General features: G+C 33.3%; 1 protein-coding gene across 7 annotated transcripts in view; it reads left to right on the top strand.

The window, feature by feature from the left end:
- AGFG1 (ArfGAP with FG repeats 1) overlaps positions 1-19,048 on the top strand; it is a 65,300-nt gene extending 46,252 nt beyond the window's left edge. For 3 of the 7 annotated variants that reach the window (XM_082629752.1, XM_082629748.1, XM_082629751.1), the window contains 7 exons: positions 1,864-2,073; positions 3,166-3,346; positions 5,804-5,883; positions 6,097-6,189; positions 12,733-12,891; positions 13,769-13,860; positions 14,596-19,048. In XM_082629752.1, coding sequence (XP_082485878.1) covers positions 1,864-2,073; positions 3,166-3,346; positions 5,804-5,883; positions 6,097-6,189; positions 12,733-12,891; positions 13,769-13,860; positions 14,596-14,655 — 875 coding nt within the window. In that variant the 3' untranslated portion in view covers positions 14,656-19,048. Of the gene's footprint in view, positions 1-486; positions 559-1,863; positions 2,074-3,165; positions 3,347-5,803; positions 5,884-6,096; positions 6,190-12,732; positions 12,892-13,768; positions 13,861-14,595 lie in introns of all 7 variants that reach the window. The other 4 variants (XM_082629754.1, XM_082629749.1, XM_082629750.1 and 1 more) reach the window with 4 other exon arrangements.
- Positions 19,049-21,901: the final 2,853 nt, after the last annotated feature.

Raw genomic sequence — 21,901 nt, 5'->3', positions numbered from 1 at the left:
CTGAACGCTAGTATTTTGTCTAATTCACATCTATTCTCCTTTTCCTGCACATGAATCTTCCTTAACTTTCTTAAGCACAGAAGTATTAAAGTACTTAGTATTAGGTTCACAAAACACATTACAATTTAGGCTCTGAATAAAGGAAGCTAGTTGATTGCTTCCATAGAACTAAAAACGTTAAGTAATTTTCAGGGCAACAAGCTTCAGAAAATAAATATTAGTAGTTGAGTAGATTATTTAACAATCACTTTAATAAACTTTAAATAGTTTTCTGTGCAGGAATTGGTCTTTAAACATTCAATACTCTCCCATAAACTGTATTGTTTTCAGAAACTCATTGAACCTTTGTTTAGATCTTTGGCTGATTATTTTTCGTTCAACTTTTAACTCTGTATTGTCTTAAAGCCTTTTCTTTCAATTTTCTTTCTTTCTTCTTCTTTTTTTTTTCTTTAAATTTCATCATTTACATAATATCTGGCTGTCCAGCATTTAGAATGCTTTCATCTAGCTGCAGTTTTGGTGAATTTACTTCAGCTTTTCCTCTCCAGGCTTCCAACAGTAAGTTCTGTTGTCAAGTAGGCATCTTTTACTAATTTGTATGTTTTGTGCTATATTTTTTAGGTTTTTCAATTATAGAATGTTAATCATCTTTTAACGATAATCCTTCAGAAATTCTCACTTTTACTCTCTCCACTATTGCTAAACTCAGAGAACACAGTAGTATACCATAACAGAGTTAGCTGATTTAATAATTCAGTTTTTATTAATTTGAAATAACTTTCTTCATACAGATTTTGAAAGCTCAGTATGTACTTTGTTCATCAGCTCCTTGTAACAGATCACAGTCTTTTAAATACAAACATTACTTAGTTTTAATCGAAAACAACTAGAGTTTAATTCCTGAAAGAAATATATTTGTTTTAGAATGCATAAAAAACTGATTGATGGAAAGTGTTTGTGGTTTTTTAAAAAATAGGGTGTAACCTTTCTGTTTCTGAAATACCTATAAGTGTGCTTTGCTCTCACTTTAATATATAAATATCTATATCTGTATCTACTATCTTGATTGCTGAGACTAATGTTTAGACATAAAGAACCAACATCAAAAGTGTAGCACCAAAAGTGTAGAATGAATATATACTGGTTTTAGTATTTTAGTAGTACCTTAGGGAGTACTCTAGAATACAGAACAGTCTTTAAAATCTTAGCAGGATAAAGTTGATGTAATAATTTTTTCCTTGAACTATATATTAGGGCATACTTTTGCTGAAGACATTGTGGTGTCATGTGTACATTAAATTATTATGTGGAATTAAGTAATAGCTCTTCAAGTAAAATAAGTCTAAAGCTCAAAAACCACCTTTTAAGAAATTTGGATCAAAATAGTACATTGTAAACATTTTAAATTTCTACCCTGGGATTTGTTTCAGCCAGGTCTTCCTTGGAACTACAAAAACTTCTGTAGTGTAAGATATTTTACATCTTGCCTACAGAGTTTGTTTAGGGAGAATTGGTAAAAGGTCATAGTATACATAGCTGAATGTTCTATGAAGTAACTGAGTTTCAAATTAGGTAGCCTGGAGATACTCTCCTGTGAATTATTCTCTTCATTCCAGGGTAGAAAATTACACACAGAAACTTGTTGTCCTATATGTTGCCAGGGCCTTTGAAAATCTAGTTTTGTAAATTATGGAAAGTCACGTGTAGATAATTACAGTTGAATGCCATTTGCCAGTTTTTAATTTTAAGAATTTAGGATTGCTTATAGAACAGTCAGTTTAGGAAGAAATGATCATATAATCTTTATCAAAGGATATTGAGAAAAGTCTAGCAATTTCAAGTTTTCTGTCTATTCTGTTACAGGTGGAAGTGCTGGATCAGTAAATGCTAATTTTGCTCATTTTGATAACTTCCCCAAATCCTCCAGTGCTGATTTTGGAACCTTCAATACTTCCCAGAGTCATCAAACAGCATCAACTGTTAGTAAAGTTTCAGCGAACAAAGCTGGTCTACAGACTACAGACAAATATGCGGCACTTGCTAATTTAGACAATATCTTCAGTGCGGGGCAAGGTATCAAGCTTTAAACAAATGAATATAAATTTGTATATTAAAAAGTCCTCTAAATTTGGTTGTATTTATTAAAATCTGAGGATGTGCTTTTTTTAGTTGTATAGACGTTTAGTTTACACTAAATGTTCATGACTATTTGGCACATTTTGGATCTGAAATAACTACACAATGGAAGGCCTAGAAACTAATTTGTAAACGTCTAGATTTAAAAGAAAATAATTGACAAAAATTTAATTTTGTCTTAGAAAGCATGCTTTATTGTTCTAAGGCCATAAAGGGCCAAGAAATCCTATTAATAGAGATGACTAGAGGATTATTTGGTAGTTTCTGTGATATATTTGTTTTGAACTATGTTCTATTAATATTTTTGTATTTATTAAAAAAAACAAGATATTTACAGTGTATTTTATACCTAGTTTTGGTCTTAAGGCTAGTATTTTTGCCTCTCTAAGTGCGTAGTGTAGTGGGGGAACAGCAGGGGTCTACTTTCAGACTGGATTCTGCATCCTGATCTCTGAGCCTGATTTCTCATCTACCCTCCGAAACGAGGGCAATAGTAATAGCATTGAACTTAACAAGTTGTATTATATGTGTTATTGCATGGGAGGCATTTAGAACAGTGCCTGGCACATCATGAGTGCTCTGTGAATGTTTTCTTTTACTACTATCTCTAATTTTTTCATGAACAACCCTGGGAAAATGATATTATTAATAGACTCTTCATATAGTTCAAGCATTTTATGAGTGTATATGTTCACTTGAATGAGATGTCTCCGTCTTGCAGATTTAATGTAGCACTTTGAGAATTTCTTCTTTATGTGTAATCTAGACATGTTATTGGTACTGGGTCTTAGTTTTTGTTACAGAAACAGTATGTTGTCTTTATCAGAGTGGTATGTATAGCACTAATCTTGTCCAATATTTTCTGTATTATTTATCGGATAAGACTCTAGAATCATGTCCATTTATTTGCTAAGCTCCAGATCGGTTTTGAATTTACATATGTTTCATGGCAAATGTGGTTGTAAGTTGAAAGTGTAAGTTAAGCATCAGTTAAAATTTTTGATGTAATATGTTTTTGTTTGTTCACAGGTGGTGATCAGGGTAGTGGGTTTGGGACCACAGGTAAAGCTCCTGTTGGTTCTGTGGTTTCAGTTCCCAGTCAGTCAAGTGCATCTTCAGACAAGTATGCAGCCCTAGCAGAACTGGACAGCGTTTTCAGCTCCGCGGCCACCTCCAGTAACGCATATTCTTCCACAAGTAATGCTAGCAGGTAGCTTGTCTTAGTCTGTGTTCCTGCTTTGTGTTTTATCTTTTAAACTTATTTTCACCTCTGAATAATAATGCTGTTAAGTAATGACCATTTGGGGCTTAAAGATTTCTGAATATTTTTGTAAGTTTGAGGAAACTGTGTTTAAATTTTCTAATTAAAATATAATCCTTGAGTTAAATGCCATAGTTTTATTTTTTTATTTAATCGAAGGCTTTGTTACTTTTTTCCCTTGAACACTAAAATGTAATTTAGAGTATATACACATCTTGAAATAGATAGTCATATACAAATTTAATTGTACTCAGCAGAGAATCCATTTACAGAATTATTTGCTTTTAATGTACAGTTCTCAGTCATGAAGATTAAACACTGAAAGTAGCATGTTATAGCCTTCGTTGTAAATAAGCAGTTTTAGAAATGTTTGCACCAGAACCCAAGACCAATTCTGTATCTCTTTTGTCATACTGGTATTTATAAATAGACATACGTGTTACTGTGTTCATATATATCTGGTGTAAGAAATTCTTGGCAGCAGAAAGTCTACTGCATTTTAACAGTGTTCGGTCTTTAAAAACTCTTCTAGTTTTGACTTTTTCATCTTTGGGTCAAGGAAGCAGACCTAGAAGTACAGGTGACTTACCTGTACAGTGTCTTACCCATCTCTTAGTTTTCCATTCCTGCAGGTTGTCTCTTCTTTTTTGTTATTTGAGTAGCTTTTTATTTCCCTTTAGCACCTTTTCCAGAGAGAAACGGTAGGATTGTAACATTAACTAGTTTGGCTCACTCTTCAGTAACGAATTTTCTGTATGGCAGATGGAAAAAATTGAATCCAAAGAATAAAATTCAGAGTATTTATATATTTTTTGCTTTATTAATGTTGTCTACATTACACGTATGTAATAGTGGACTATATAGCAAGGTGGTCGTAAAGTCTGGAAACATAGACAGGTATATGTAATGAAATGGTTTATTGGTATTACATTATAATCATAAGTGGTCCCCAGAGTGTAACCCATGGAATGTTTGAAGTACCTGAGACCCATTCAAAAGGTCTGTGAGGTTAAAACCTAAATTCATCATAATTCTGAGGGGTTATTTGTGTTTTCAGTAATTGACATTTGTATTGATGGTGCAAAAACTATGATAGGTAAAACTTCCTGGTGCCTTAGCGTTGATTTACAGCTTTGGCACCAAGCCGTACAAATAGTCATCTAATAGTCATTATATTCCTTACCACCACACATTCAGTTTTACTTAGGAATATTTTTGATGCAGTTTTTATTATGAATATGCTGTATGAAGCAGTAAAGGAATTTAAGTCTTGACCTTTAAATATGTCTTCTTAATTTTCTGTGTGTTGAAGTAAGGTATGCATCAGGTCGTTCTGCTATATAGTGAAGTATAAAGCTGTCTTGAGTAAAATCAATTTGTGTGGTTGTTTGAGTTGTGGAATGAACCGGCCACTTGTTTTATGGAACACCATTTTTCCTTGAAAGTATGATTGATAGGCAAACCATGGTTATTCAGATTTCGATATTTGGTAGATATTTTCTCAAAAATGAAATTTTAAGTCTGTCACTTTAAGGAAAATAACTACTTAAAATACATACTCTCAAGCAAATAGTAGAATTTTGGAAAATTTAGGGGCCACCGTGGGCTTAAAATTAAGCTTCCCATTACTTTTCTGATGAGATGGATGGTGACATTAATGATTGTAATTTTTTTTTTATTTTGCATAGGGAAATATGTTGACATTTTGAAGATTGGCATCAAGTATTTTCCAAATGATATAAAGTTAGTAAAATATTCATTTAAAGTGTAAGATAGACTAGTGGATGTTACTTTACATAAAAGTCCATTGATAACGGCTTTAAATTCCATATTGCAACTAACCTTTAGGAAACTATCCCTGGCGTTTTTTGTATGATGTCAAGGAAAATATCCACAGTTATCTGGAAAAGGTGTTAAAATTCTCTTGTTTTGTTCAACTATGTTACCATGTGAGGCCAGTTTTTCTTCATATGCATCAGCCTAAACAACATATCACAACAGATTGATCATATATTAAGCCAGCCATTAAAGAGATTTGTAAAAATATGAAACAGTGTTACTCTTCTCATTAGGTTCCTTTTGTTTTAGAAAATATAGTTACTTATGAAAATGCTACTTAGCTTAGCATGTAAGGGCTTTATTGTTATTTTTAAATGAATAAAATTATTTAAATTTGTTTTAATTGATGTACAATATATATTGGTAAATATAGCAACTTAAAGTTCTTTGGGGTTCTCAGTAATTTTTTAGAATGTGAATGAGTTCTGAGACTTAAAGTTTGAGAACTGATGTGATACATGATATGTTCAATATTATTTGTTCCATATTTTATGGCAACCTTGTAGAGAGATTACCGTTGCTTTTTTTCCCCCTCAAAACATGAACTCTTTCAATACTTGTTTTCAGTAATGTTTTTGGAACAGTGCCAGTGGGTGCTTCTGCACAGACACAGCCTGCTTCTTCAAGTGTGCCTGCTCCATTTGGAGGTACGTGTTTCTGGTATATATATACTGGTTTTTATAAAGAACCCTAATATATATTGTATCGCATTTTCTTAGGGATACCAGAAGACAGTCAAAGCACCAGTTTATTATCAGAAAGCTCTAGTTTTCTGTCTTCATAAATATATGAACAAATACTTTAAATAATTGAATACAAATGCATTAGGATTTTATAGTGTATTTTATAATTTTTTAAAGCTACACCTTCCACAAATCCATTTGTTGCTGCTGCTGGTCCTTCTGTGGCATCTTCTACAAATCCATTTCAGACCAATGCCAGAGGAGCAACAGGTAAGAAATAAATATAAATTATAGAACAGTAAGTTTTGGAAAAGGTATATATTGCAAAGACACCATGTGAAGAACATCAGAAAATAAGGTTCCTTTCTTACTGAAGTGACTGTAAAGTGGATTAGTTTTGTCCATAAAGACATATAGTAGCTGAAAGTTTATAAAATCCTTGAATTTAATATTTGAAAATGGACCAGAGAAGTTATCTAGCACCCACCACTCAAAGCTTTCGTTTTTCAGGTGTGGAAGCCCAAGCGTGGAGATGAGAGTTAAAGCCTTAAAGTGCACAGCCAATATATGACAGAGATGGTACTTGAACGTTGTAATTCTGACTTATTTGTTGGTCTGGTTTCACAATTATTGGTTATAACTCAATCTTAATAGAAAAAATGTGTAAGTTTTTTTGCTTTTTTCCTTTTCATGGGATTGCAAGGAATGGATGGGTATTATTACATGAGATCTTAAAAATGAGGTCTTTTTCTAGTACATATTTCTTTTAGGTGTTCCCATTTTTTTAGGTTGTGGGAAACTGGTTTAATTTGTGGTATAACATTTGAATATTTTCCGGTAATTTTTAAAAAATCCTCTTTATCGCTCCCCCTTTATTTGGTACATATTTCTTGTATTGTACCTCTTTGATTTTTGTCTTATTACCCTGAACACCAGAGTTATTTGCCAGTACCTTGGAATATTAGCAAGTGCATGTGGTATGGCCCAGTACCCATTAAACTGAATTTGTCAGTTCTGTTTTTAGATTTAGATAGTTTTAGAACTAAACTTTGAACTTCAGTTATAGCCTTTGTTGATGTGCTATTTTGAGGGATTAAGGTGTTTGTTACATCACAATAAATTTGCACCATTAAGAATTGGCAATTACTAGCATATCTTTTTGTCATTGGCAAGGTTGAGAATATGTGATATTGGGAGTTTGAACCATAACTTTCCTTTTCATATAAATGTCTTCAGTCATAATCTGTTGATATCTCACATAGTAGATGTTTAATAACTATTTGAATTTTGTACATAATTTGATTTTTAAAAATGGTTTATTTTAATTCAAATATACATAATCAGTGATTGTTTCAAATTTCTGTTGTGTTTTGGACAAAATATTTATACATCACTTGTGATATATGTAATATTTCTGTTTCTAAGCATATTTTTTTGACTTCGTGGAATGAATTTATAACATGTCTCATGACACAGGGTTTTCTACATTTTCTCATTTAGTCCTCTTAACTCTCATCAAATAAATGTTTTAATCACTCTTTGACAGCTGAGGTAACTGAGGCTCAGAAAAGTTAAGTGCGTATATTTTGGGTACAGCCAGATTTGCGTTCAAATCCTGATTTAGATTTACTTGCTAGGTAATCCTAAAAATGCTTTCTGTATATTATTTTTTTAATGAATGGAGGAAAAGTGATAGGAAGGTATATTATTTGCAAGATACCGTTGAGATGTTTTATAGCTATTATAACCCCATTTGACAACTGAAGGATGGAAACTCAAGTTATACCTTGACCAAGGTTATGTTGATGTAACTCCTCAGAACCTTATTGTTGTCCTTTTCTGTAAAATGTGAACACTATTCTCTGGCAGGGATGTTGTGAGAATTAGGTTATGTAAATCACCATGCATGGTCATTGCATTATTGTGTATACTTGGTAAATCATTCCTATTATTTTCCTTTCATGACTGTACCTCCAGACTGGTTCTGTTATTAGAGCTAAGGGCCCACCCCCCCACCCCAATTATTTGGAGTATGAAAGTCCTTTAAAGTTAAGGTTCTACACGGGATGTGAAATAATATAAAGTGTACAAAGTATGTTCAGATGATATAAAGTAATTTTAATATTAGCCTAAGCAAAATTTATTGAAAGGTAAACTACTATGTCCACAAATTTTTATTTCAAGGTCAAAAATTTTTTCCCCTTATAAACCATTTTGATTTATCACATTGATCATCTTTACTAGGTTATTATTGAATTGACTAAGTCAAAGTAAATGTTAACTATATAACATGTTTCTGCTGAAGCTGAAATATAAACAACACTTTGACAAATACACTGTGCTTAGGTATTTCCAGTGTTTTTATTACCATCAAAATTAATATTAGTTCTTTAGGAAATATTTTGTGTTCTTCTCAAATATATTAGTATTGTTAAATTCCATTTGAGGTAGCTTTTGAAAGAGGGTATTGATAATAGTTCAGTGTGAACTGTTTAAAAAGTTTTACTGACGTATTTCATTCTTAAAATGCACATTTTAATAATAACTTTTTTCCTGCATTTACAAAGCTTTTGGGCTTTCTTTTACCATGTTATATAGAAACCTTCAGTAGACTAGCCAATGTGGCCTAAGACCTTCTTTATTTTAGGATTCTATAATATTTAGCATTCTTTTTCCAGAGCACTTGAGCCCTTAAATCTAATTAATAAAGTTAATATAATTTTCAGTTATTAGAAAATTCTCTTATAACTCTTAAATCTCTCCTTTGTCCCTGAATGAGTACCTTTATTTTCTAACATTCATTTAATGAAAAAATGATTTTAAAAGATTCCCCCCCCCCAACCTTAAGGGTCCAAAATTAATCAATGACTAATCTAGTGTTAGTACCCAGAGTGCTTCTAAACCAGCACTGTTTCCACTGGTTCTGCTCATTCCACTCATAGGAAAGTAAATGAAACATATATCTGTACAAAAACTTGTATACAGATGTTCACAGCAGCATTATTCCTAATCGCCAAAAAGTGGAAACAACCCAGGTGTCCATCCACTGATGAATAAATAAACCAAACGTGGTATAGCCGTACAGTGGAATTTGTTTGATAATAAAAAGTAATGACGTGTACTGATTCATGGTACAACATGGATGAACCTAGAAAACATTAGGCTAAACAAAGGAAGTTAGTCACAGAGTGACATATAATGTATGATTCAATTTATAATCTGTCCAGAATGGGCAAATCCATAGAAAGTAAGTGGGGCAAAATGGAGAGCTGATAGGTATGGAATTTCTTTTAGTGAGGAGGGTATGAAATGTTCTAAAATTAGATTGTGATGATGGTTGTACACCTGGTGAATATGTTAAAAAAGAACACTGAATTCTACTCTTTAAGTGGACAAATTGTATGATATGTGAATTATATATCAAAAAGCTTGTTAAAACAAGTCTAAAATATTTTTATAGCAGCCCAGGACTAGGCATCATTGTTGCAGATTGAGGTGCAGAAATTAATACTGGTTAACAATCACTGTTGACTAAAAGTCAGTTTTTGCCAAAGCCTATTTTGTAGAACGTGTGTCCTGAGATGGTGTTATCAGTGCTTCATGGAAAGGGATTCTATGCCCAGATATATATGGGAAATGCTGAGTTAAACAAAATTTAACCAGTATTATTAATGCGGGATTTCTCAGAGCTTATAAAGTACTCTAAGAAAGGAGATAAACATAAAGTGACCAAACTTGTTTCAGAACCCTTCCCCCTCAAGCAACCTTTTGCTGAATTTAGAACATGCTGTGAACATCTTTTTAAGTTAGCAAGAAAAAATAACACTCCTTGGATATTTACCCTGTAGCACTTTTAATCACAGCAGCTCTGTAAAGTAGATACGTATTATGTTATGTCCCTCCACCCCCTGTTTGCAAATGAGGAAACTGAGGCTTAAAGAAGTTGTGGTACCCTGTAATTAGAAAACTACAGAACCAAGACAGAACCACTCTAATCTCTCAATCGCCTTGTTTCCCCAAATTTAGTTGATGTTAAGTATGTTAATTTAAAATGCATGGCCATATATTTTAGAAACAACCCCACTCCAGATGGTTATAACAGCGGTTCTGGTACTTAACAACCTAAATTTGTTTTTTGTTAATTACATTTATTTATACGTAACCTATCTGACCTCAGTCATGCCAGGTAAGATCTGCACAAGGTGTATTTTTCTTTTCTCTCTCTTTTTAGCCGTCATATTTTAAACTGAAAGTGCTGCTCGCCTTTCTAATGAACTACATTGAATAATTTTCCCTGAGTAATATTTAATTAGCTCACTTGAGTTATCATTAGGCTTTCTAGTTAATGTATGGAGTCATAAATAAAACAATCAAACATTATTCAAGTGCTTTCTCCAAGATTTGAGTTTTTATTTTATTATTTTTATTTTTTTAGATTTAGTCGACTTTTTAGATGCTAAAGGTAGATGCTAGATCATTTTAGATGATCCTATGAATAGCATTTTTGGGTGTAAGTGGTGAGGCCTAGAAAGTCTTTTTATGGATATTATTGTATCTTCACATGAAAAAAATGTTATTTGTTTAAAAGATGGATTCTGTAAATGCTTCTTCATTTGATATTTGTTTTTCTGGTATTATTCTAATCTCCCCTTTATTTCAAACAGTGTGAATACTACTGTCATGAATATAGTTAAAATAAAAAGACTCCATTGGATGTGTCTTTATTATGTATGCTTATGCTACCTACTTTGTAACAGTATATTCTAATTTTAGAACATTTTAATGAAACAAATTTACTTTTATTTTGCCAGTAGTTATTCATAAGTTAATTGACATTGGTCTCTTTATGGCTTTCCATAAGGCCTTTCTGGAGCAATGCATTCTCAAGTGTTTCCTCACGCTCATTTTGGTAGGTGGCCACAACTAATATCTAGATTTGTGTGGCAATTTGTCTACCTGCTTGTGGAAGCTTCTGCTGGTGTTCTGGATCCCTGCATGTGGAATTAAGTTTTTTCCATGTTTTAAAATGGAGTGGTCATGGATGTGTGGCATTGGGAATACATTATATTTAAAGTTACATGAAAATCTTCTGTGGCGTTCTAATACTGAAAAGCATATTGCTTACCTCCGTGGTCACATTAGAATGTTAATAGTTTTCTCAATTATTTTTCTTAAGTTTGAATTCATAGTACTTTGAGTGACACACCTTTTCGATGTACCAAACCATTTTACCACATTATTCCATGGAGTTTGGTTTTGCTTAACTGTATCCAACTTTTGCTTTATACTGCTTTCTTAAAAAGTGATTTGTCAAAGTTATGTCAGTGCATTGTTGTCTGTTCTGAAACCCTCCTGTTTCCCTTGCAGTGTGCTTATTATTCTTTAATTCACTTGCTTCCCAGTGGCTTAGTTCCCCTTTTTTCTTATCAATAATAAAAAGTAATATTTAAATTGGAAAATCTAATTAGGTTCATTGCGGAGAATTGCACTGTTGTAAAAATTAGGATTATGAGAATTACTTTGGGCAACATCCGTAACATGATTTTTAGTTTTTTTTTTTAATAAAAGATAATTCTGTGTAGCACTTTAGTATTAATTTCTTGTGCCTTAAATCAGCAATCAAGTTGGTAATTTTTTCTTAAAATCAGGAAATTCAGTGAATTATGTTTTTTGATAGCATCATGCTGAAAATATTTCACTATGTATTTACTAGTGTTCTGTATTAAAAGCACCATTATTGGCTCTTATTTCACTTAGGCTTTTCCTACAACATATAGTTGGAAGATTCTATTTTGAATCTTTACTAGCAAAAAGTAATATACTGTTCTGCTACTATGTGTGTTTATATAAATAATATAATAATATGATAATGTAATAATGTGAATTAGTTCATAAGTAATTCGTAAATGGGGGGAGTGATGGCAGCATACCATGTATATATATAGCTGTAGTTCACACACGAATTTCCCCAACTTGTGAATGAATGCTTTATTCCATCAAGTTATAGTGGCTAGACATGGCAAGCCATGGAGAAGTTATTGGACACAGTGTCATTCACCTTACATTCTTTGTCTCTTGTAAGAATGCTTATTATTTCACTTTCTGTTCAAGTTTTATGTACTCTGCCCCAGTTTCTATAACTTATCAGTCCTAACCTAACCTTCCTTATACCCCTTATCCAAAGCAGTGTTCATTTACTTTCCAAAAAAGGAATGGGAGTCCATAAGTTTTCAGTTTAATTGTGTTAGTGTTTTTATTAGGACCGCCCCCGCCCCACCCCTTTTTTTGCCTTGGGTTAGAAAGCTGCATAGGTTTTGAGTGGCCTGCCTGTGACCCCATTTCTCCTGTAAGTTTTATTTATAGTGAACTATTTTGCAGAGGTTTTAAATGTTTTTCCAGGAACACATATATTACATTATAGCAGGCGATTCACTGGATACAATTAAATGTTTGACTATTTTACTGCATATAGCAAAACAAAACTTAAAAATGTATATACTAGTATACATGTGAATTGCATGATGATGGACTTTAAAAAGTAGACTGCTGTTTAGACTCAAACTGTATATAATTATATATATAATAAAGACTGAGAAGTCTTTATTAGTTTCATTCTGGTCATTGGTTTCAGGAGAACAAATATAGATTATGTTAAACTGGAGCTAAAACTTACTATTAAGTTTGTTGGGAGTTTTGGAATTTAAAATACATCATACTGTTTTTAAGGTAAATGATGTCTGATTCATAACGTTGAGTATGCGTATAGGAAAACCTACCCTTCGTAAGTGACCAGCCTTTCTTTTCTCCTGCTAGCAGCGACCTTCGGCACGGCATCCATGAGCATGCCTGCGGGGTTTGGGACTCCCACGCCCTACAGTCTTCCCACCAGCTTTAGTGGCAGCTTCCAGCAGCCGGCCTTCCCAGCCCAAGCAGCTTTCCCTCAGCAGACAGCCTTTTCTCAACAGCCCAATGGTAAGATCTAACATTTGTCTAGCTGTAGGTCCACTGCAGGTGTCCTTTATGTATCATAATATGAATGTTTGGACAAAAAGACTTATCTAGAGAATGCTGTAGCATTATCTGCTGAATGTTTACTACACAAATATAGAAGCCTTCGGTGATTTGGGCCACAGAAAATTGAGTGATTTGGTAGTTTTTGTGACCAGATTATAGGTTTAGGAGAAATCAGGGACTAAAGAGTACCTCTTCTTTCTCAGAATCTCCAGTGTCTTTCTTATCTTCTGTGTTCTAATATGCCTCTTGATTTTAAAAGGAAACTTTATAGACCTAGAGTGTTTTTGTTTGTTTTGCATTGGAGAACTGTTTCTGTTCCATTTTGTGTACGTTTTTTGTTGTTGTTGTTTTGGGGGTTTTTTGGTGACATAAACTCATTTTCTAAATAGGTGACTGTGTCGTGGTTGGAGTTTGTTACTTGTTTTCAGGAAGATTCACTAGAGACCAGTTTTTGTTTCTGGGGTTTTGTTTGTTTGTTTGTTTGTTTGGTGGGGGGGGAGCCCATTTCACTCATTTGCTAAAGTTTGAAATACCTGGATCACAGCCCCTCTCAAATAGTCACAAGCTTATCTCTTCATTAAATCCTTTGTCAGCAATTCACAGTAGCTGAGACAAACTGGAATTAACTATTTCTGGAGAGTCAATGTAAGCTCTTTAAGACATGCTAGTGGAAGTTTAACTGCTATTTAAAAGAGCATGAGACTCAACAGTTTAACATTGATTTTTTAAATTATTTTTGCTCTGGTAGGAATTTTTCTGAAACTCATTATGAAGCTTTATAAGCATCAGATTGTCTCAAAGGTATGGTTATAATTGGTGGGTTTTTTTAAACAAGGTGCAGGTTTTGCAGCATTTGGACAAACAAAGCCAGTGGTAACCCCTTTTGGTCAAGTTGCAGCTGCTGGAGTATCTAGTAATCCTTTTATGGTAAGTGAGATGCAATTTTAAGCACTTTATAAGTTGTTGCATTGTTTTCAAATTGGGAAAAACAGGATGTGATTCCTCCTAGATGCTCTTTGGTATTCTGCAAGATTATACAAATCGAGAAATTCCTTTTTAAGAAAACACATTAAAGGGGGGGAGTAGCGGGCTGGGGGTGTGGTGTGATGAATTGGTTGGGAGATTGGGATTGACATGTACACACTAATATGTATAAAATGGATAACTAATAAGAACCTGCTGTATAAAAAAATAAAATTCAAAAAAATACCCCAGAAAACACATTAATCAGTTGCAAATCAAAGCACTGACAGTAAATAAGCTATTTTAGACATGAAACTTGTCTGCTTTCTTGTCAAAATAATGCTTTATGAGAAGCTGTAGATTTAGTGAACAATGTGAAAAAGGAATCCTGGAGTCAGGTTTGGTTTGAATCATAAATGCATTTTTTTAGGGCCAGGTCCCTTCTTAGAATCTATTATGAGAATTATATGAAATAATGGATATAAGAGGCACAACACAGTGCCTGATAACCTATCGCTTTATTACAGTATGTTGCTAATAACAATAATGAATAAATATGATTGCCAATAATTATGAAATAATTCCTAATCTAAATACTATTTAATTAAATCTAGTTTAATTAAATAACATTAAATATTTTCATATTTTCTCCACACACTCTTTATTTGTTTATTTATTTTATCTTATGTTTTCCTTTAGACCGGTGCACCGACAGGACAATTTCCAACAGGAAGCTCATCAACCAATCCTTTCTTATAGCCTTATATAGACACTTTACTGGAACGAACTTTTACATGGTCACATTACATCTCTCCGCCTCTTGCACTGTTGTCTTGTTTCACTGATCCTAGCTTTAAACACAAGAGAAGTCTTTAAAAAGCCTGCATTGTGTATTAAACACCAGGAAATATGTGCAAAACAGAGGGCTCCAGTAACAACTTTTAACCTGTGAATTGGCAAAAAAAGTAGCGGTATCATGTATATTAAAAATTGGCTAATATTAAGTTATTGCAGATACCACATTCATTATGCTGCAGTACTGTACATATTTTTCTTAGAAATTAGCTATTTGTGCATATCAGTATTTGTAACTTTAACACATTGTTATGTGAGAAATGTTACTGGGGAAATAGATCAGCCACTTTTAAGGTGCTGTCATATATCTTGGAATGAATGACCTAAAATCATTTTAACCATTGCTTCTGGAAAGTTACAGAGTCAGAATTGGAAGGTTTTATTCATTCTTGAATTTTTCCTTTCTAAAGAGCTCTTCTATTTATACATGCCTAAATTCTTTAAAAATGTAGAGGGATACCTGTCTGCATAATAAAGCTGGTCATGTTTTGCTACAGTTTGCAGGTGAAAAAAAATAAATACTAGAAAATATGCTATTGTTTTTGTGTTCTTGCTGCAATGCCTTTACCAAAGTGGCCTTACATATCAGTAGTGAATTGAGAACATCTTGAATTCTTAAATTAGAATTTCAGAAGACTTCTAGTGACTAACTTTTATGTCTAAAAGAGAAAATTTTATAAAAAGGCCATGTAGAAAATTTATTAAAACTGCTATGTTCAGGAATATGTCAGTGGTAAAGCATTTAAATGTAGCTTGTTAGATTCACCGTAATCCTTCTGATTTCTTTGCAACTTCTTAATTTTGTGAAAATTTGTATATATGAAGAATTTGCATGTATGTGTATTTACAAATTTTTTAAAGTATCTTGAATTCTCAGACTGCAAAAGGCTTATTTTAACTATTGATTTTTTTTTTTTTTTTTAAATACTGTCTTTGAATGTATTGGAAGCAGACATGCATTAACTGTGACATGATTGCACCTCAGTTTTCTTTTCGTTGTTTGGACAAACTGATATTAATAGGACATTTGTTTATGTTCATTTCTAGGGGGAAAGAAACTGGAACCCAGTGTTACCTTAAAGTTATAGAATACTTTGTTTAAAAAGGCAACAATACTAATGTTTAGTTATAGCTTTATGTTAATATTCAAATGAACTTGTTTAAATATTTATATAATGCCTCATTCATCCAGTGATAATCTGGCAATCTCATCAAAACGGAACACAACTGAGAAACTTGTAATAGTTTTTTTTAAAAATGCCTTTGAGCAGCCCATATAAGTCACACTGTCTATACGTTAGAGCCCATGCATTTGTCTTTATGTGAAGTTTTGATTAATAGATTTCCCAGACCAAAAGAGCATATATTGTCAAAGACCAGTTAGTGTAGGGACAGCCAGCCCAGTTTAGAGGGCATCAGTATATTACATCTTCTTCTGATAATTGTCTATTACTGTGACTCTGTGTCATCAAGAAAAGGTGAGGTTACGTATATAAATACGTGATACATGTTTGAAAAGTTTTCTTATAATGATTTAAATTGTTTTTAAAGCTTGGTATTAAAAGAGGTGAACATCAGTTTCCTCAAACATTATTTATTCATGTTGAATACCTTTTCGAATGGTGACTACAGGAGTTGTTTTCATACTATATTAAAATCTGTGTAGAGTTCCAGACTTCTTGACACATTGTTGTCCAGTGCATATCTAGCTGAATGTATGGTTATCTGAACTATTTTGATAAGCAAGAAAACTGGGAAATCTCTGCCCCTTTTCTGAGCAGTATGCCTCTTAGAATTAAATGAATGCTGCAAAGGTCTGGGTGTGTCTTGGTGTATACTTGAAATGTCTGCATTTTTGGGGTGTCCTTCCAGACCCCTTCTCATGGAGGAAATTCTTAAGAAGTGTCTTTGAATTCCTATGTTTTAGATTGTATTGGGTCCCAATCAACTCATGTACAAAGTTATGCTATAAAATTGTAGGCCATTATTCAATTAACCTACCAGGCTTTCCATCTAAGAAACAAGTAAATTAAACAGTTGTTAATAAAATAATTTTAAAGACTATTTTTTTTCTGGGTAAATCTTGAGGTTTGTAATTAAGTGGGAACTCTTGTTGACTTTAAATGAAAACTTGCGAAATTGAAATGCTTAGTGTAAGAAGTGATCCAGATTTGATGTGGATTAAAATCTTCAGTTAGACTTTCATATTCAGATTTGCTTCTGGTTTTGCACAGACCATCAGAATTGTGTTGAGCACTGAAGAGGAGAAAATACTCAGAGGTAGCAAGGATGAAGACTCGAGTTTCCTGATTTACTAGTTGAATCAGGTCTTCTCTCCTGTGTTTGCTGAGGAAAGAAAATTTTCTTTTCTTTTAGGGTGACAAACTTCATTGATAAGTTTAAAGGCATATTTTCCTCTCATTTTTGTGAAAATAGAGATTAGGTAATCACTTTCTTCTGTAGAATAATTATTTCTGTAAATTTGAAGAAGCATATCGGTGCTTTCTTTACTTGTGACTTGCTCTGCTCCCAGTACACGTCCTCGTTGGTACAGTTCCTGTAAATTGGTAAAATGGAAGCAGTAACTAACTGGCTGCTTTCCTGTCACAGTACCAGGACTTCTGAAACAGTTTGGTCTCAGGACTATTATTAACTCTTAAGTTATTGAAGATCCCCAAAAGAGCTTTTGTTTATGTAACTTATATCGCTCAGAATTTGTTGTATTAGAAACTAATACTGAGATATTTTTAAAACATGTTTATTCATTTAAATATAACGATAATAACCCCATTACATGTTAACATAAATACCCTTTTTGATGACAAATTACTGTTTTCCACAAATGTTATTTAGACCATTGTTTTACATTTTGCACATCTCTTTGCCTAATAGAAGCAGTGGGATTCTCATACTACTTCTGCTTGACAGTTCTTTTTATGTGACATGGCATGTGGGCACTGGAAAACTCCACTGTGCGCTTGTGAAACCATGAGTGAAACAGACATATAACATTTTAGTATTATGAAAATAGTTTTGACCTTGCGTTTTGGGGGGACCCTCAAGGGTCCTGAGACCACACTACACTTTACGTTTGTATTTTCTGGAACAACAGTGTTTAGTTTCAGGGTAAATATACTACTCCCTGAACTTTTAAGTGTTTTTGTTGGCTTGGTGGGAAGAATTGGTATTTCATTTGAAACTGTAAACTTTTAAAACACTGTTTTCTGGGTTTTCTTTTATTTTTATTTGACTGTATTTCAATAATGATGAAAAGAGTGAATAGCTCCTTTTTAAAAGGGATATTACAAGTTCTAACTCCTGGTTATGAGTGTTTATTTAGGAATTATTTACTATTCTGACCACTTGGAAATTGTTTTGGGGGAGTATCAAATAGGAATTTAAAAATTAAAACACCTTGCTAAAGAAAGTTCAAAACGAAGAATAATTTCTTCTCTCCTATGCTTATAGTTAACAAAGAATTTTAGCTTTGTTTATGTCTGCGTGTGTGTATATATATATTAAATGAAAATTGGATTTCTCTAACAGAAATCACTACCCTCCAGGAAGTCGGCTACAATTAAAGGAATGTGTTTACTTCTTAAGAAGGAGGTTTGCTATGGTTTTCTCCCCCAGTGTTTTTTTTATACCTTGTCCATTTTTAGAGAGAGCACTTGTTGCTTCTCATTTAACCAGAATGTTTTAAAATTCTTTTGAAGACAGAGTGACTTTGTAGAAGGTAACTTACGGTACATAGTCACCACAGAAAGCTCTGGCTCTGTTGCTGCTGGCACACCACAGAACACGCTGCCATCCCCAGGCCGGCCTGTGCCTTCCTTCTGGGGCCTCCTTGTCCATACATTTGTGCCCCTCTGCTGAACTCATGTTCAGAATGACCCACCTCATGTTTGGCCTCCACTTGTAGTCTCAGACTACATCAGAAAATTAATCTCTAGGGGAGTTTATAAAGATATATATATTTCTTCAAAAATAATGACTTGAACCTGGTGGTGCTATTACAGAGTGTGGCTTATTAAGCTCTTTCAATGTATCAGAAACTTGCTAAGTGCTTTTCGTGTATTATCTCATCAAGTCCTTAAAGTGGACTCATACTTTAAGGATGAAAGAAGCAAGGCACAGGCTAATGACAGAGCTTTTGCTCTGGGGAGCAAATATTTTATTGTTGGATTAAAATGCTGTCTACATTTATGTGTAAGTAGATTTTTTACAGAATCTTAGGAAATTCTGATAGAATTGCTTTCTATATCCTATATACCTAATTAAACTTAATCATTTTTAATTTGGATTCTCTTCATAATTTGCTGAAATCAGTACGGTTTATTCTCTGGGGTTTTATTTAAACTTTACAAATAAATTAATGGGATAATTAGTGGATCAGGTTTTAAACTAAAGAGACATCTGAAGTATCACAGGGACTCCTATTTTGTGAAACATTTCAACTTTATTGATAAAGTCTGTGCCCTAGACAGTAGTAAAATTTACTTTTGAAAGGATGCTGTTACTAACATTTGTGTTACATTAGCCTGTTGTATTGAATTTATCTTCATTAGTTAAAATTTTTTCTTTGTATATTTTAAAACATGTCATTCATTAAGATTTTTATGTGGTATATTTGAACAAATGAAAATATGACCAAGATGTACTGGTCATATATTGTGCTGGTGAATGCTTTTCTCTTGTGAAAAAGTGCCCTGTTTTGTAGTGTTTACTGACATTTGTGATTATAAATACTCTGACCATGGCCGATTTCACCTACCAACCTGATATCATTAAATTTGGCGTTAGAAAGAGACACACACCAGTCTTTCTTTGCAGGCCAGCTCCAGCACACAGCACTGATGTGTAATCCCACAACCCAGTTCATTAAATATACTGGGTATTTGGTCATTGTATCCAATATTTGAAGAACCTTTTGTTTTATGTTGTTAATCCAGAAAACATTTGAACACTCGTTTACTTCTAGAAGTGTACTGGGCACTGAAGTATTTAATCTGGAAAGACCCAAGTATTGTGAATTCTGCTGTTAAAAAGTCCAGTTACTGTGCTAACGTAGAGGTTGCACATTCATGGCATATACTCTGAATTCTGTCTGCAGTTGTGTTTTGTTTGACCATCACAGTGTTTTAAAAACTCCGATTTTATATAGTTTGAAGGGTATTCACACTCTCAAGGTGGGCACTAGCCTACCACTCACAGTGTTCTGAGCCTCAGACGTTCAGACATGTTCTAAGGCCTTTGAATTGGCAAATCCTGAGTAGACATAAAACGGCTCTTCTTATGCCACCTCTTAACTGTTCTAATTTTGGAGTCAGTCCTGTAGGATTTGAATTTATGATGATACTTTCTGGTGAAGACTCTTTCCAAAAATGTATTTCCTTTCAAACTTGATAACCTCTATGTATTTTGCTTATTTTATGCCAATGGATAAAAATTCAATATATATTTAACTATATTTTTGAAATCTGTGCTTGTCCAACTCACAGGGCTGTAGAATTTAACGAAAACAGAGTGCAGTGATTCAGGCTTTTGGAACAAGGAAAAGTGATCCTAGATAAAATATTTTAATTGGTGATTCAGATGTCCATTGATTAATTTTGTAATTACAGTTTAGGCAATGAGAGTTAAAACTTAAACTAAATTCTCAACATTTCCCTCAATCTTGAGTGGAGGGACAGAGAAAGCAAACACCCCAAGGAGCCTTCTAATTTTGACTAAATGACTGTTAAGTCAAAGGCAGCAGAGGATTGCGAATTGATGTTATACAGTGTTTCATAGAATGCTGTGGGTACAATCAGGTTTTTTTATATGTTACCATAGAATAATACATATTTATGATGTTTAAAAAGTATGCAATATACAAAGTGAAAAAGTATGTCTCCTTCCTGGGACTTGATTCCCACATCCCAGGGAAATACAGTTTCTTGTGTTTTTGTATAGTCTTTCAGAAATGTTAACATTTATTTTATATACCTCTTTCTCTAAATGCCTCTCACTGTCCTCCCTTGTTTTAAATGTATGGTTTTATAACTTGGTTCTCTTTGTTTAACTTGGTTATTTTTCCGTATATTTCGATGTTCTCGAAATCCATGTTGGTCTAGCTTGGTTTTAAGACAGTATTTTTTGTAATTGGATTTCAGTTACTCTACTACCTATTGAAATTTAAAAGGTAAATAGTGAACTATTTTTAGTTTTTCACACCCCTAATCTTATTTCCTGGTAGTAGTCACCATTATTTTTTTGTATATCCGTCTCAGTTATTCTGTCATTTTTGTTGTTTAAATTATTTTCATTAATCATCACCAGAACCCAGAAGAAAATTTACTTTCCTTAGAATCAGTAATTCCACCACCACTACCACCACTCTTCCCTCCCCTCCCCCTAGGGGGAAACTAGTATTTATTTTAGTCTCACTTATTTAATGAGGAAAGATTCAAATTCTTACTTTTTTCTTAAGTAGTATGCTAATTTTTTTTTTTTTTTTTTAACTGAACTTTAGGATTGGGACTCTGGAAAGTACTAACCCAGAGTCAAGTTTCCTGTGTTTCAGTCTTAAATTCTGCCATTAACTGGCATTCAAGCAGGTAAGTTAGATTCCAGTTCCCCAGCTTTAAAGTGAGATCTCTTCCAAATGGTAAAACGTGGTAGAACGTTAGTCATTTGGTATACATGTTTAGAGAACAGTTAAGCTTTGGAAATTGGAATGAGACATTTCAGAATAACAGCTGTTCGGTTGAGCATAAGAAACTTGTGTTTTTGTAGGTTGAAAGTACCAGGTGTCAACAACATCATATAGTTTAATGTTATGGCCACTGTTAATTACCAACTTTGTGAGGTGCACCTCATATAATTGATATCACTTAATAGCCACAACAACTTCTAGGCAGTATTTGTCACAAAATTGGCATTTAGGTGTCTACTTTGCCGAGATTATACAGCTGTTTAGTAAGTGGCAGGACTAGAAGTCTACCTGACTTTAAGATTCATCCTCTCATATCGTATTCCCCCCTTGAAGCTCTTAGTTCCAGCAGTTTTAATAAGAGTGTGAGTTATAAAAAAAAAAACTTTCACAAACATTTAATGGAACTCAAACTCAGCATTCTTATCCCCAATGATCTAATTTTGGTTTTTTTCT

This window comes from Mesoplodon mirus (genome assembly GCF_964341445.2).
Source record: "Mesoplodon mirus genome assembly, chromosome: 8".
In the NCBI taxonomy this organism is placed as follows: Eukaryota; Metazoa; Chordata; class Mammalia; order Artiodactyla; family Ziphiidae; genus Mesoplodon; species Mesoplodon mirus.
This window is presented reverse-complemented; position numbering and strand designations above follow the sequence as displayed.